Genomic DNA, 18,113 nt, shown 5'->3' on the forward strand with positions numbered 1-18,113 from the left:
CCTCCACCACCAGCTTGTCCACCCACCAAACTCTTCGTGCCTGCCCCCCTTTGTCCGAGAATAATGCTGTGGGTGCATGAGACGCCCAGCTCCGGCCACCCTGGTATCTGGCGAACCACAGCCCTGATCAGCAACCACCTTTGGTGGCCCGCACTGGCCCGGGACGTGGAGGAGTACGTGGGGACCTGCAACACCTGTGCACAGTCTCGAACCTGCCACCAGCTCCCCATGGGCCTGTTAGAACCTCTGCCCATTCCCAAGCGACCCAAGTATATGACATGGCTATAGACTTTGTCACCGACCTCCCTAGTTCTGCAGGGTACACCACGATCCTAGTAGCCATCGACAGGTTCTCTAAGGTATGCCGACTGGTCCCTCTCAAGGGCCTACCTACAGCCATGGAGATGGCTACAACACTGTTTCACCACATTTTCAGCACTTATGGCCTTCCTGAAGACATCGTGTCCGACCGGGGCCCGCAATTCATGTCTAGAGTCTGGAGAGCTTTCTGCACCCACCTAGGGGTCAACGTAAGCCTCAGTTCTGGATAGCACCCACAGTCTAATGGACAGACCTAGCATTTGAACCAGGAGATTAGCAGGTACCTCCGCTCCTACGGTAGCCGTGAACAGCAGCACTGGAGTGAGTTTCTCCCGTGGGAAGAGTATACCCAGAAGTCCCTCACCCACTCATCCATGGGGCTGACACCATTCCATTGCATTCTGAGGTACCAACCACCACTGTTCCCTTGGTCAGGAGAACCCTCTGACATACCTGCCGTAGACAACTGGGCCCGCCGTAGCCAGGTGGTCTGGGAAAGCGCCCACGTCCGCCGGCAACGTGCCATACGACATCAAAGAATACAGGCAGACCGTCATAGACGCCCACATCCCAGATACCAGGTGGGTCAGAGGGTCTGGTTATCCACGCAAAACCTAAGACTGATGCTACCCTGTCGCAAGCTGAGCCCGGCGATTCATTGGCCCTTTCCATATCGTCCACCAAGTGAACCCGGTGACTTACCACCTGCCTCGTATCGGATCTCCCCCACCTTCCACATGTCCCTGCTCAAACCAGCACGTCCCCCCCAGGACGACACAACCACGGGGAATGAACTACCACCACCACTCGACATTGGCGGGTCCTCAGCTTATAGGGTGAGCTCACTCCTCAACTCTCGATGCCATGGTAACTGCCTACAGTATCTGGTGGACTGGGAGGGGTACAGCCCAGAGGAGGGGGGTGGGGGGTGTTTCTGTAGCGTCACCACCGGCACCTGCCCGCCAGAGGGAGCCCTCACCTGAGTTTTGCCGCCACGAGGAACACTTTTCGGACATTTAAACAGTGCGTTCACTACACTAGGATGCGAAATATTGTTTTCATACAACACTTTATAAAAAACGTTTGAAATTATTTCTTTTCAGCTTGTCTAACGTTTATTCAATAATCAAATTAATAATGAATATTTGAGAAGAACCCCTCGGATGCAGTACTTCATGCATGGCGCTTTGCCTTGAATGAAACGCATCGCGAGAGTTGACTCTGATCACGTGTGTGAAAACGCAGGCATGCGGGTGTGCACAGGTACAACCAATCACACACACCCATAGCAGAACATGAAAACATCACATTAAAAACACGCGATCTTATGAACAATATATATTTTCTCTATCAGACCCGGTATTTTGGAAAAAAAAGCCCTGCAAAAACTCAAACATGAAAGCACCATTATCAACTTTATAAATTTGTAAATAAAATAATTAAAAAAATAAAAGCTATACACATAATTAGCTTTATGAAAGACTCTTTAATTTCACCAGAATTTACATTATTTTCCCACCATCTCACATACACAGCCACCATCTGGGTGCCATTGTGTTCTTTTCTCCTAGGTAAGACTAGCTTCCTGAATATTCCTTGTAGTTTTTTGAGTCTGTGATTGTCAGAGTAGTTCACTGTCTGTGAATGAAGTTTTAGAGTTGTGGTTCTGTAACTGCAATAAAATCTACAGCCAAACTTCAAACTCCTGTCAGTCTCATTTCCACCTCCAGCTCGTATCCTCCTTTCAACCCACAATCTTAACTGGAGCCCAAACACCAAGGGGTAGGATGGTCCTCTTGTTTTTGGTCTTTTTAGCTTTTTCTAAACTTTGGCTGGTTTGTAGGTGCAGGGCATGCTCAAAAACACACAAAACTTGGATGTGTGCCTGGCCCAGGGGCTCAGCAGTGACCATCCCATTGGAGTGCATGGTGTGTGAATGAGCTGATTTTTTGGGGGAAATGATGTGGATTTACCATCAAAGTAAACTATAACAATCACACACAAATCTCACTGGAGTTTAAATATTCTCAGAAACAGGAATAGATTAACTCACACATGTTTTGCTAAAAGAAGGATTTGACCTTGATTTGATAAACTCTTGCAATCAGAGAACAGATTCACATCTGGTTTAGAGGAAATATTAATTTGTGTATCATCTGCTAAAAAGAAGTGGGTCTATAATGGATTCGTGTGGAACGGCCTGTTTAACTGGGACAGTGTGTGATCTGAATGGATCTCTAGAGACAAGATGGAGTCTGTCACATTGATATGATTTAGGTCACTTTATATCTGTACCTGAATGTCCCATAGATATAAAATACTTATGAAAATAGGGACTTAATCAAACAGAAGAAGATTTGTTCCTAGAACCAGAGCAGTTTGAGTTCTGTGCCCAGTTCTGATTGACTACATAATCAAGATGAACAGAAACCAGTTTTATCCAGTAAAACTGAAAGATCAGTGAAGTGAGAGAGAGATTTACATGAAGAAGGCTGAGTGATCCTCTTTCTCCCAGAATAGAGCAGCACTTTCACCAGATGTTCAACTTCCTTCAGCCAAACTCACTGAAGCACAACACACAGCACTGAATCTACAGCTAAACACACTCTCTCATCACACTGATAATGACTATTAACTCTAATAAAAGAACACACAATGTCCAAAATGAAGCTTTATTTCAGCAGAGCAAAACTACAGGAAGAGCAACAGGACAGTGAAGAGAGTAAAGACAGAAATGTCAGCATTGTGTAGACCTGAAACTCTATTGTAGATGGATGTGTAAGCAGCTCAGTGTTAAATTGTATCTTGGAGCTGTTAGGCTTCACACTGGCTCTTTCTGAACGTGACCGGATGATTGACGCCGGCATGGGAGACCGTACAGACAAACTCCTCCCCCTTTTCCCAGAGTGCTTTGCTGAGGGTCAGGGTGCTGCTGCGTGTGTAACCGTCCTTCTTCTGTTCTTCTGCGCTGGTCAGAACCCCGTCCTTCACCTGGGAGCCGTCCACTGTCCAGCTCACCAGCGCCCCCTGTGGAGAGTAGGCAGACAGCAGGCAGAGCAGCGAGGCCGATCCCTCAGACAGCTGCAGAGAGGAGGGGGGGAGCAGAGACACGGAGGGCTTCACCGTGGGACCGGCTGGAGACCACAAACACACAATAAACACACATTTACACACGCTTACACAACATTTACTCATTACTGCTTATTCACATTACTGCAGTTCAGTAGAACTACTCAGCAGGAGAACATTTACTAGTTACTCGTTATATCGTGGAGCCACTCGGACTTTGATCAGCTTTATTCTGGGAGTGTATTCCAGTCCTCCTAAACTGTTCTGTTACTTTTACATGTAGTCCTACAGAAAAATAAATACACTGATGATGTAAATACACTGATATTCCACAGAATCAGGGCTGGAAAATGCAACATCACACCTTCCCTTTGAGTTTCCTGAGAACAAGATTTACTCTGTTACAAATCACATATCTGGCAAAAAGGCTGAGAAATCAGTCCAGTGATGGAAATAACCACATCACACCACATCCACCTTTCTACACACTGTTTCTCTTTGTTTGGAGATTCAACATCAGTACATCAGTAAAATTATAGCAGGCTCACAGGCACAGGATGAAGTTTTATACCACGTCCTTCACAGCACACAATATGAACTTAAGAAGCTGTGAATGTAAAAGTGCTCTGTTTACTGAGGAACACACTGCGGACTTATTCAGCTAACAGCTAACTCCTGACTTTTTCTTTCTTTAGTGTTATTTTTATTTTACTGTAACTGTGTGTCATTATCAAAAACTATGCAGTAAATACATTAACTAAACAAACAAACAAATAAATAAACGAATTAATTAATTAATTATGTCTCTTTATCAAAAAATACACTATATTCTGTTATCTCTAAAGTATAAATCCATAAAACTGAATAAACAAACAAACAAACAAATAAATAAATACATAAATAAATAAATAAATAAATAAATAATGATTCTTTATGATGCCTAAATTATTTCCTTCCTAGATTTCAACATAAAAATGTAAAATTAAAAACTTTCTATCTGTCTAAACATTATTTCTTATTCTGATTAACAATGAAATAAATTTATAGAATTTTAAATAAAGAAGAGAGACTTACTGATGATGAGTTTGGTTCCTCCACCGAAAGTGAACCACAGTGATACATTCTAATGAAGCCATCGTACAAAAACCTCTGTTACACTACAGTGACCACACACACACACACACACACACACACACACACACGGTTGTGGTGTTTGCATATGTGTGCTGTGTCACTGCTGCACACACTTTAAGAGCTGTAGTGCTGATCAGAGTGTGTTCAGTCCTTTCAGAGCCACTGACACGCAGCACAATGATGATGGTACTGATTCTACTGCTGGGGACACTGGGACTCCTCGCTCACCGTGAGACTATCTCTTTACTTTTATTATTCATACAAACCATCAAATCACTCTCACACTCATTACTACATTTGTTTCCATTATTTTAACTCTGCATCCTTTTCTTTAGAGTCCTTTGGGGAAACTGTCCTGACTCAGTCTCCAGGATCTCAGTCTGTTTCTCCAGGAGAATCTGTTACTCTCACCTGTAGAACCAGTCAGAGTGTTAGCAATTACCTCGCCTGGTACCTGCAGAAACCTGGAGAAGCTCCTAAACTCCTGATCTATAGTGCATCTAACCGTCAGTCTGGGATTCCAGATCGTTTCAGTGGCAGTGGATCTGGTACACAGTTTAGTCTAAAAATCTCTGGAGTTCAGACTGAAGATGCAGGAGATTATTACTGTCAGCAGAGTAACAGCTATCCGTACACACAGTGTTATAGCACCGTACAAAAACCTCCCTCAGCTGTAGAGGAAGTGCTCTGAGTCAGAAACACACACTGATCTGAGAACAGCTGCAGAGCTGCTAAAGCTGCACTCCGCTGAACATCATCAAACGTGTTCATGTTTAAAAAATAATCATTCCTGAAAAGCAGAAAACTCTTAATCAGCTGTTCCTTCTGTGATGAAAAATCAGCTGATGTGTATAATGGTATATGATGATTTCCACCTTCTGCTAAGAGGAGCAGTGTCTACTACACACTACTGTAACACACAATGTAGTGCAGGATCTTTCAATAAGAGTCAACATTCATTTCTATATTCTTCTACATTTCACTATTCGTTTTCTCCTCATCTGTAAAGTTTAACCACAAAACAGTCTCCTTTTCTACCCCATATAAATCAAACTGAGCTGAATTGAACACCTTAAACATACATGACCTGAGTTCCTGGTGAAGGAAAAAATCACCACAATAAAACATAAAGCTTCATTTGACTGAAGCTAAATGTGAAGCCAGTTTGATGCAGGTCTACGTGATGATGTAATGACTGTATTTATGGTGTCATTGTCATTACAGTATTAGCCAGTACATTCTCTGTACATTCATTTTTATTTGTATAGCGCTTTTTTACAAAGGTCATTGTCTCAAAGCAGCTTTACACAAACAAAAGTAAAGTGAAGTGTGTGTGTGACGTCTCTGATGAAGCCCATTACTCCCATCTTCCTTGGTAAGAATATTCCAGAATGAGTCTCTTACCTATTGTTTAATGTATTTTCTTTGTTGGTGGATCTGGACAAAGAAAAGTGTGCCTTGTTCCCCCTGAGGCAGAGAGCTCTACAGGCTCTTATCTTAATAAACTTGTTGGTGGGAAAACAACTTTGTACGTAGTTCCAATACAAGGAACCCTTGATATTTCCCCTCTCTCTTTCACTGCAAAAGAGTTTGAAAAAATGCCCAAAGCCACATGCCGTTCCTGTGTGGTAACCATGCCTGTTCAGTAGCTGTGTCTTCATGCAGCCTCTTGTGAAGCTGGAAAAGTCTCTTAAACCTTTTGTTCCTATTTTCTGACTGAATTCTGGACTTTATTTTCAGGACTCACCAGAAGAGTCTGCTAGCATCAGCATCCTTCCTGAAGCAAGTGGCTCTGAGAAGATTGCAGATGTACAGTCAGCCATGTTATTTGTTAGCAGACCAAGAAGGCCAGTGAAGTGAGAGAGAGATTTACATGAAGAAGGCTGAGTGATCCTCTTTCTCCCAGAATAGAGCAGCACTTTCACCAGATGTTCAACTTTCTTCTGCTTATTAAGAGTCCAGACTGGAAACATTAATGTGTTCAATAATCTGTGCTGTGAAACACTCATGGTACAAAAACATCTGTTACACTACAGTGACCATACACTCTCTCTCACACACTCTGACACACACACACACACACACATGTTTCCATAGAGAGAGGTTCCACTTTGCATTAGCAGCTCATGCTTCAGCGCTCTGCGAGTGTTTATAGCCCTGTGACTTTAACACTTCATGACTGAGAGCTGCTGCTCAGCGACTTCACCCACAGCAACCATGAGTTTGATCAGCGTCTTCATCTGCACACTGGCCCTCTGCGCTCGAGGTAACACAATGTTTTATCTTCTACTGTTCAGCTGACAAATCCATGTGAAGTAGGCCGACTAGACGAACTTCAAACTCCACATCATTATTAATGTAGGGAAGGGATTTATTCTTCTTATTTTTTTCAGGATCCAGAGGTCAGGTGACTGTGACTCAGAGTCCTGCAGTGAAATCTGTTTCTCCAGGAGACACACTCACCATCAGCTGTAAAACCAGTCCTGCTGTTTACCGCTGGAGTAGCTATGACTATTTGTCCTGGTATCAGCAGAAAGCCGGAGAAGCTCCTAAACTCCTGATCTATTATGCTAGCAGTAGAGCATCAGGTATTCCAGATCGTTTCAGTGGCAGTGGATCTGGATCTGATTTCACTCTGACCATCAGTGGAGTCCAGACTGAAGATGCTGGAGATTATTACTGTCAGAGTTTCCATTCTATCAGTAGTAGCAGTGTGTTCACACAGTGTTAGAGCGTCGTACAAAAACCTGGGTGAGTGTGACTGCTGCAGCTGGGACCTACTGCAGGTGCTGAGGGGGATGATGTGATACAGCACAATGACACACACACACACAACAAACTCACTACCCCAAACACACACACAGAAACACACCCTCACAACTCCACACACACACAAACACAACACACTCACTACTCTGCACACACACCCACACACACAATGACACACACTGTGGAGGAGAACACACACGCACACATACACACGCACACTCACTACTCTATACACACATATACACACACACACACAAACTACACTACTCCAAGCAAACACACACACACATATACACAAACAAACATTACTCCACACACGCACACTCTCACTACTCCACACACACACACAAACACTCACTACTTCACACACACACAGACACACACACACAAACACAATCACTAATTCACACACATACACATACACACACACTCACTACTCCACACAAACACACACACAGATCACTACCACACTAAGCATACACAAAGCACTCTTTTTCAAAAATACAAAAACCACAAAAACAGTCACTGAATAAGCATTTAATGAACATTTCACCGTTCACAATTCTCCTTACCTTACACAATGAGATGAGCCACAAAACAAACATTTCTCACAAGCTGCTGCAGAACAAAAAAGTATTGCATTTAAATGACTTCTTCTCCTCTCATAGTCTGGATTTTATGTTTATCACTGAATCCTGGAGAAAGGTTGGTGATTTAACCACGTTTTCTGAATCAGTTCCAACTGACTGTACATTTTTTAACTCTCCCCGTCCAAACAGACAAGGGGGTGGATTAGTGACTACTTTAAAAAACTCTTTTCTTGCGCGATGCCGGTCAGTTCCAGTAAGTGTATTTACCAGCTTTGAAGCTCAGCTTCTACATCTTGACTGGAATGGCCCTGTTTTGCTAGGAGTGATTTACCGTCCTCCACACTCAGTCAAGGATTTCATACAGCAGTTCACTGAATTCATCGGTAATATCGCCACAAACTATGACCGCTTTTTATTGGTGGGTGAGTTTAACATCCACGTATGTTGTCAGTCTAAACCTCTATCAAAGGAGTTTCTCAGGCTCATTGAGTCTTTCAGCCTGGTCCAGTGGATAAAAGACTCCACTCACATTCAGGGTCATACTTTGGACCTTGTACGTTCTCACGGGTTTGCAATCAGTGATATTGTTGCATCTGACTTTATGCTTTCGGACCATAGGCCGATTTTATTTTCTTTGTCTCTCCCTAATCTTTCTCATTTCACTACAAAAGATATAACATTGTCTCGGTCCTATTCTCCTCAGTTTGGCTCAAATGTTAATCAGTACTTCATGGAATCCTGTTCACATTTGCTCTTGGATTCATCGTTACCTGACTTGGATGCTGACCAACATCTTTGTCTATTAAACTCTGCCTGGCTGGATGTCCTAAATGTCACCGCTCCGCTCAAGCCTTATAAGCCCAAACCTAAATCTGAACCGTGGCTCAGCTCTGATATTCGACTTTTAAGACAAGCTTGTAGAAAGGCCGAGCGGAAATGGAAAAAAGGACAAATTACATATTTCATTCCAGTTGTTTAAAGACAGTTTATCGGTTTATCAGAGTGCTGTTAAGTCTGCCAAAGCTATATATTTTTCTAACCTAATCATGAATAATCATTCTAGACCTAAGGTTTTATTTTCAGTTATTAATTCTGTTGTAAATCCTCCAGTTAATATGATCTCTGCTGCTTCTGATGCTATATGTGAAAGCTTCTTGAGATTTTTTATTGACAAAATCTCTAATTTGAGACCCAAAGTAAGCTCTTCTCATACTGAACCCTCAATCCCGTTGTTGCATTCTGCCTCCTGGGATAGTTTTGATCCTATTTCCCTGCAACTACTTAAAGATATCATTTTTTTTGCTCTCTATCATACACCCTAAATTTTTAAAATCAATCATTGACTTTGTTGGGCCAGGATTAGTGTCTTTTTACAATAAGTGTCTTTTTATCGGCTCTGTCCCTGCTGCCCTTAAAGTGGCTACTTTCACTCCATTACTCAAGAAGCCTTCACTAGATCCTTCTGTTCTGAACAATTTTCGCCCTATTTCTGTATTACCATTCATTTCAAAGGTATTGGAAAAAATTGTGTTTGACCAGCTTCAGTTTTTTCTCAATTGCAACGGCATTTCTGAAATCTTTCAATCTGTTTTCAAGTCGGCTCACAGTACTGAATCTGCCCTCTTGAGAGTGTTAAACGACATTTTTTATCTACGGACTCTGGCGATTCTGTAGTCCTTGTGCTCTTAGATCTATCAGCAGCATTCGATACTATTGACCAGTCTACTCTGATATCTAGATTAGAGTCCTATGTGGGGATAAAAGGAACCGTCCTTAAGTGGTTTCAGTCATATCTTTCTGACAGAAAATCTTTAGTCAAGTTAGGTAATTTTTCCTCTTCTGTTGCCCATGTAGCCTGTGGTCTTCCTCGAGGCTCGATCTTGGCGCCTTCTGTTTTCTCTCTGTACATGCTACCTTTGGGTTCCATTCTAAGAAGACATGGGGTGTCCTTTCATTTTTATGCCGACGATACCCAAATCTATTTACCAATCAAGAGAAATGATCCTTCAGCATTTACATCTTTATTAAGATGTCTAGATGAAGTTAAATCTTGGTTAGCCCAAAATTTCTTATCCTTAAATGAAGATAAAACTGAGGTGATCGTTTTTGGCCCCACTGACAACTATCAGGGAACCAGCTTACATCTGGGTAGTCTATCTCTTTTTAGTTCATCATGTGTACGGAACTTGGGCGTTCTGTTAGATGAATCTTTAAACCTTGACAAACATATCTCCTCTGTAATAGGTTCTAGTTTTTATCAACTTCGTCTGCTGTCAAACCTTTTCTAAATCATAAAACCTTAGAGATGGCTGTTCACGCTTTTATTACCTCACGCTTGGACTACTGCAATTCACTATACCGTGGTAGTTCAAAGTCTCAAATTGCTCGCCTTCAACTAGTGCAAAATGCTGCTGCCAGATTCCTTCATAATTGCCGTAAAAGCTCTCACATTACTCCAACTCTGAGGACCCTCCATTGGCTGCCTATCAAATTCAGAATCGATTTTAAAATTCTTTTATTTGTATATAAATCATTACATGATCAAGCCCCCACTTACTTATCCGAATTGTTGCACCCATATACTCCTTTCAGAAGTTTAAGATCTAGCGATCAGAATCTTCTTTTAGTCCCACACACTTTTATATGTGCTATATAAATAAACTGAACTTGAACTTGATAATGCCTAGAGTATCATCATAAATGGCCTCTGATCAGGGTTTTGTCTCCTTGCTTGTGCTGCTTGACCTTAGTGCAGCTGTTGATCATGCTATTCTCTAGATAGACTAGAAAGATAGACTAGAAAATGTAGTAGGCATTAAGGGAACAGCCCCAATGCCACATGTGTTTATTTGAGCTCTCATTTGCAATTTCTGGCCATAACATGTTGAAAAGCACATCCGCATCACCCTAAAATTTCATTAAAATGCAGCAGTCAAGTGTTTCTCTATGAAATGTAGATACAGTGCAAACTCTTTTCAGTACTTTTTATTAAACTCTATCCTGGCCATCCTGTTTTTGTGGCTAACTAGTGGCTTACATCTTGCACTGTAGCCTCTGTATTTCTGTTCTTGAAGTCTTCTGTGGACAGAAAATCATTGATCCACATCCGCCTCCTGAAGAGTGTTTCTGGACCAAAAGCCTCAAATCAAGACTAGATTCTGAAATCTGTTTTATATCTGCACTAATGAATCAATTAAACACACCTGAGTAATCACAAACACCCGAGACGCCCCAACATTATGATGCCTTGAAATGGAGGCTTATGTATAATGCTGTAATTTCTACATCGTACAACTAAAATGTATAAAAATATTCTTTATTAAAATCTGAGAATGTCCACTTTAAATGCATGTGGATTGTTTGAGTACAAATTTTAAAATGTGGAATACAGAGGCATATAAATATAAATTATGTTTCATCCCACACATTATGGAGCACACTGTACTGTATATGTCTATAATATTATCTATCTGCCAATCACTGAAATGGTAATGAACATGACTGACATCTCAGACTTAAACATCTCAGCTCCAGTCAGACTCTCAGAGCGCTCAGAGCTGCAGCAGTAACTGTAGTTTTACTTAAACTGTAGTTTTTTTCAGTAACTGAAAAAAGTTGGAGTGCCACGTTTTGTCCACAGAAAAGCACCTGGACAGAAGCATCACTGTTCTTTTAATAAACCTGTAATTTCCCTCCCATGATATTTCCAATTTAGAGCACATTTCTTCTTCTGAGGTTTTAAACTCACGTCATGTTCTCAGCTGTAAAATTCCTCCAGATATTATCATTTCAACTGGGGCTCTTCTAAAAGGCCTTTTGCACTCCAAACCCTGAATAAAACATTTCTAAGTGTTCAAATAACCCCAAAGTGACCAGTCCCTGGAGTTTCAATGTGTAACCCTAAGCATTACTTCATTAAGGAGCTTAAAAGCCATGGCCTGCTGCTTCTACTCAATTGTGGCTGATGTTGCACCACCTCTAGAAGATGCAGAGGCCATCACTTTAATCATATCCTTTTAACTGTTTAAGGTAAGGGTCAATCCTGCTGGCTCCTCCACTCCACTGCATACACCACTGCCAGATTTGTGCAGTCCTGTGTGTCCACACAGTATACCAGAGCTCAGTCCCCCTACTGTCTCCTCTGCCTGATCTCCTGTACCTGTCCACTTTTAAAATACTGACCCTCTCCCCAGTTCCCTCAGCAGCACCTTTAGCACTGACTGGAAGAAGCTGGCTTTGGTCAGAATATTGGACCCATGAAGTAGACATTTACTGTGTGGAACACTAAACAACACCCTGTCTATCTGTGTCTCAAAGGTAGAAGGAGCATTACAGAGACCAAAACAGAGGATCTGAAACTCCCACGGCCGGTCCCTGGGTGTTCCTGACAGTATCTGGTACAAAGGACAGGGGTGAAGAACTAGGATGACATGGCCACCAAATCCAGCAATTCCTTCATTCTTAATAACATTAAATAGGAAATGTAGAAGAGTTGAAGTCAAGCCCCTGAATTATCAGAAACTCAGACAACTGAGGCATCTTGCGGCAAAAAGGTTCCAGGACACAGACCTTATCTGAGTGATCTGCTGCACTATTTTGTTATTTTTATCACTTAATCAAGACAGAGAAAACTAAACTGTAATAGTCAGTCCTTAATGTGATACAAGGATCAGATATATCAGATGTACCAGATATCCAGCACCTACTAGTAACACAAGGGGTATCCTAATCCTAACAATATTACAGAGGTAAAAAGAGACTTTAGTTAAATATTAAATAAGTGGTTCAGTTGATAGCTGATCACGAATCATTACTGGTTCATGCCAAGGAATATAGCTCATAGCAGGAAAGTATGATTTTAATCTCCTCCCACAAACTCACCCAGCTGTAAAAGCAGTCTTAACCTGAAGAACTGACAGAGAGAGAGAGAGAGAGAGAGAGTGAGAATCAGTGAAGTGAGAGAGAGATATTTCATTTCGACCTGGTTGTATTCACTCATCAACTCCTAGGCAACACCAGGAGGTACCCATCCTTCATGATTCAGGCTTTGTCTGCACCCTCATCTGGGATCTAGACCATAAAACTGCCAAGGCCAATCGCCAACCAGCACCAGAGTCATTTACATTTACATTTCTACATCCAGAGTGACTTACAATTATCTCATTTATACAACTGAGCAGTTGAGGATTAAGGGCCCTGCTCAAGGGCCCAGCTGTGGCAGCTTGGTGGTACTGGGATTTGAACTCTCAACCTTCCAAGCAGAAGTCCAACGTCTTAACCACTGAGCTACCACTTCCCTTTCATGTCATGTCCCACCAGAAAACCTACGTTGTGCCCAGTTTGTGGGAGAAACACATCACATGGGCTAATTCATCTCCAGCAATGGGACACCCAGGATTGCATAAAACCCATTCTTTATTGCAGAATAATTACTGGTGGCCTCAGATGCTTGCGGACATCCACCATATCATATCCTCCTGTACAGTGTGCACTCAGTCCAATGTGCCCCACAAAGCCCTTGTTCTGGCCCTGAACTTCATGACCAATGGACAAGTCGAAAGAGCCAATCAAGAGATTGGCCGGTTCTTGCACTCTTTCTGTGCCGAAAACCAGGAGGATTGGGCTCAGTTACTTTCCTGGGAAGAGTATGCCTAAAACTCTCTCAGACATACTGTACGTCCACTCAGCTCAGCCCTTTCCAGTGTTTCCTTGGTTACCAACCACCATTATTTCCCTGCAATTCCAGCCCCAGATATTCCCATGCAGTGAACCAGTGGTTCAGGCAGAATGATCAAGTGTGAGAGGCAACCTGTCAACAGCTTGAGCAGGTAATTCTTAGCAACCCGGAGTTTGCTGACTGAGGCAGAACCGACACACCAGTGTATCAACCCAGATAGTCTAGCTCTCAAGTCAGGACCTGATTTTGGCTCACCTGCATCTAACAAACTGCCAACAGCTGATGCAGTGGTCTGGAAAAGCTGCTCTTTCAGAAGGTCATCAAAAGTTCTTCCACTGAGCTTGGCTATCTTCTGCAGTTCTGTATATCAGCGCTCAGTCAGCATTAGTACAGTGTTCAGTCACTGCCAGTAGACAAACACTTGATAAAAGTCTGATGAATTCAGAGACATTGTGTGGACTTTTGAAAGTATAAGGCAGTAGAGGTTCGAGAGTCGCTAGGGCAGAACAACTTTCATACTCAACAATGACGTCTCTATGGTAAGGTGACTTCGGATTGTCTATACGAATGTTTCTACAGACACGAGTGTGCTTATTAAAGAAATCATCTAGGTCTTCTTCTAGTTCTGTGTCAGTTAGCCTGTGATGTCTGTGAAAAAATCTCAGATCATAACCACAGTATTCGATAACAGCAATAACTCAGGCATTCATTCAATAGCCAATGTATAGACACTTTAGAAGGCACTTTTGTTCCTTTAAATTGTTCAGTGCATGGGAGTACAGAAAAACCAAAACAAAGTCGGATCGGTCATCCTCATGTGGCTCGCCATCTTAGTTCCACAAGTTTTCAATCAAAACCATAAACCTTACCTGTTTTATACAAAACAGTGCCATGACAGTGCCTATGTCAATAGACAACAGGTTCAACATCGATTAGCATCCACTTCAAAATCAGCCATCACCACTCTAAAAATGATCTAATATCATTAATCGGAGGTTCTGCAATGTCATATGTCACTCTATTAATTTATTTCAAAGAATTGTTTTATTCTTTCCTTCGTTTTCTTTCTCTCATCTCACCTCATGTTTAACGTTGCGTGTTCTGAGTATCACACAGATTCCATGGCACCTGTACATGTCACACTTGTGTGCCTAGTTGTTTAATTTTTTTGTTATTATTATTATTTAAATATATTTTTGAATAGCAGCTTTGGTTATACCTCTTATTAGCTTTTAGTTTAGTTTAGTTTATTCATTTATAAAGCACATTTAAAAACAACTAAAGTTGAAACCAAAGTGCTGTACAAGTTGTGTAAAGCAAATCTATACACAAAAACATTTAACAATACAAAATACTGAGAGACAAATGGACATTTTCCAGGCTCAGACTGAATTAAAAGATAGAGAATAAAAGAGCTCTTGGGGCAGTGTACAGACTAAGGAGATCACATATGTATGGTGGAGCAAGCCCATGCAAAGCTTTAAAAACTAATAATATAAAATAATAAAATTGTGAACTCAATGCGGAAATTGTCCTTCAGCCAGTGTAGAGAGGCAAGCACAGGAGTAATGTGCTCACGCTTCCTGGTGCCAGTCAAAAGTCTGGCTCCTGCATTTTGCACCATTTGCAGGCGATCTAGAGCGGTCTTAGCCAACCCCAAATAAAGAGAATTACAGTAGTCCAACCTTGATGTTATAAATGCATGAATAACAGTTTCCAGATCCTGCTTAGATAGCATCTTCTTGATTTTAGCAATTGATCTCAACTGAAAGAAGGTGCTCTTGACAACAGCATTAATCTGCTTATCAAAACACAGTGAAGGATCTAGAATAACACCAAGGTTTTTGACGCAATCTCGCACATTGGAAGACAGCGTACCTAGCTGATTAACAATACCAGCGGATGAGACTGGTGGACCAAAGATAATTATTTCAGTTTTATCACTGTTCAGCTGCAAAAAATTCGTGTCCATCCAGCATGTAATGTCACCGAGACAATCAAATAGATTTTGCACCGAACAGCTGTCGTTTGTACTAACAGGAAAATAAAGTTGCGTGTCGTCAGCATAACAATGATATGATAAGTTATGCTTCTGGATAATGTGGCCCAAGGGGAGCATATATAGAGCAAATCTTCCATTTATTCCATTCCATTTAACTTCCATTTTGATTAAAAAAAGGTTATTAAATTCTATATTATTTATTATTATTTTCTCTTTTTTTAGGTACTGAAATTCTGACCTGGGTTACAATATAGCCCTCCATAGAATGAAGTGACAAAGTTAGATATTAATATGGACATTAAACTCCATAAATGTTGAGAACTGACAGAGATTTCCTTTTGCCATTTCTGGTTTGGAGAGCAAAAGTATAAATAGTGTTCTTTTCTAGAGCCATTTGGCTCTAGACCTTACAACTGCATGCTTGGCCTTGTCTAAATGCATTTGGTTATTTTTATCTCTTTTAATTCTAATTCCTTCTCATTACAAATATTAACTTTCATTAACATTACATTCATTTTACTAAAGACAGCTAACTCTACATTTATTTTGGAGGTCTTTAGCTGTTTGCGTTTCTTAACAGCGATGTATTTCCCATAGCGCTATCAGCAGAAATGTCCTTAATTAGTGCTGTAGTGCTATTGTTAAATACATCATCTTTCAGAAGAGCTTTGTTAAACGTTTAATAACCTCTCATCCTAGGAAAGTCCTCATCACTGTTCAACTTTAAAGACATAAGCTGGTGATCAGATAATATTAACAATATTAAAGGCTAAAGTGGAAATTAAAAAAAGCTCGATTCTAGATCTTAAGGTTAAAAGACTATTGGACGAAGTACGATCAAGTGTGTTAGAGTTAAAAACTACCTTGTATGCATCAGAGAGATCAGATCATAATGAGAGAAGAGAATTGCTTGTCTGTGGGTCTATATTACATTTAGGAGGGAATCTATCTAAATCTATCTAAAGCATCATCAAAGCACTCATTAAAATCCCCACCTACAATTATTATAGAATCCAGATATTTACAGAGACATCCTTTAAGTTCAGATTTTATCTGATGAGAAAATGTCTTGTCCTAACCCTAACCCTAGCTTTGCCAAGAATATCGATCATCTTCCCCTCCTCCTCTCTCACCCCGTGCAGCTTCAGTGCTCATCTCCAGCTGTAAGGGTTGCAGTCAGCTAGGCTGCTCTCAGGGACTCATTTTCTTCTTTAAATGTTCTGATTTCAGCATTCATGTGTTCCAGTGTCTCTCTGTGTGGACTCACATCCATGGCCAGCTGGTGCACAGCTGAAGTCAACTTCTCAATCTGGTCAGAGTTTCTATATTAGCATTGTCATTAACTGCTGACTGCAGTTATAAGCGGTTATAAGCACAGACGAGGCAACAGCCTGTTCTTTTCTTCTTCCTGCCCATAAACAGAACAGGAAGAAGCCGCCTTTCTTCTGTCATAAGTTTTTCCAAATAGAAAGCTAACATTAGTGGTGGTATTATCACATAACCTCCAGCGCTCCTGAAGGAGTTACACCAAACACATCTGATCTACATGTAGTACTCCTACAACAGGAGCACATTTGAGAAGAACGACTCGGATGCAGTACTTCATCAATGCTGCTTTACCTTGAATCATTTCAGTAATGTGCTGTATACAGTTTACAATATCTTATCCCAAGGAAGCCATGAACAATGAAAACATTTTTCCTGTTAAACTATACTTTCAATAATATAATTTTAAGAAATATATCAGTATTGGCAAATAAACCATTCACTTTACCCAGTAATACTCTCAATCCACTTTACCTGAACACTGAAGTTCAATAGAGCTACATACTAGATTATATATTACTCATCACATTTAACTCAGGGTAACAAACATAAGTTGGGTTAAACTCACTGAATTTGCAGGTTAAAGACTACATATAACACCTAAACATACACTAAGAACTGAATTAATGAAAATAAATATCTATCCATGTGCTCCAACGCAATGAACTCATAAAACAATTCTTATAAAGCATCAAAATAAACAATTACACACCCATAACCATCAATTTTGTGACTAATCATGTTTATACTGAATCAGGATAGTGTAAGGTGTGTTTTATGCACTGATATCTGAAAATGGAGAATATTTGAGAAGAAATATTCAGATGCAGTACTTCATCAACAGTGCTTTAGCTTGAATGAAATGCATTGATTGAGTTCTCTCTGATCATGTGTGTGAAAACGCAGGCATGAAGGTGTGCACAGGGACAACCAATCACACACACCCATAGCAGAACATGAAACATCACATTAAAAAAACACAATCTTATGCAAAATATATATTTTCTCTGTAAAACCTGGTATTTTGAAAGACCTTTTAGAAAAAAAAAACTGCAGAAACTCAAAACATGAAAGAATCATTATTAACTTGTGAAATTTGTAAATAAAATAATTAAAAAATAAAAGCTATACACATAATTAGCTTTATGAAAGACTATAAATGCACCTGAATTTACATTATTTTCCCGCCATCCCACATACACAGCCACCATCTTGGTGCCATTGT

The 18,113-nt window shown here is 40.8% G+C and overlaps 2 gene segments (V, D, J or C); one reads left to right on the top strand and one right to left on the bottom strand.

Annotated features, from left to right (window-relative positions):
• Nucleotides 1–3,135: 3,135 nt before the first annotated feature.
• Nucleotides 3,136–4,526, bottom strand: LOC128318843 (immunoglobulin kappa constant-like). The segment is given in 2 exon segments: nucleotides 3,136–3,455; nucleotides 4,511–4,526. Coding segments are annotated over 2 exon segments (336 nt in total).
• A 38-nt stretch (nucleotides 4,527–4,564) lies between these two features.
• On the top strand, nucleotides 4,565–5,215 carry LOC117598129 (immunoglobulin kappa variable 3-11-like). The segment is given in 2 exon segments: nucleotides 4,565–4,753; nucleotides 4,860–5,215. Coding segments are annotated over 2 exon segments (408 nt in total).
• The last annotated feature ends 12,898 nt before the right edge of the window (nucleotides 5,216–18,113 follow it).

Source organism: Pangasianodon hypophthalmus, chromosome 9, assembly GCF_027358585.1.
Source record: "Pangasianodon hypophthalmus isolate fPanHyp1 chromosome 9, fPanHyp1.pri, whole genome shotgun sequence".
Lineage (NCBI taxonomy): Eukaryota > Metazoa > Chordata > Actinopteri > Siluriformes > Pangasiidae > Pangasianodon > Pangasianodon hypophthalmus.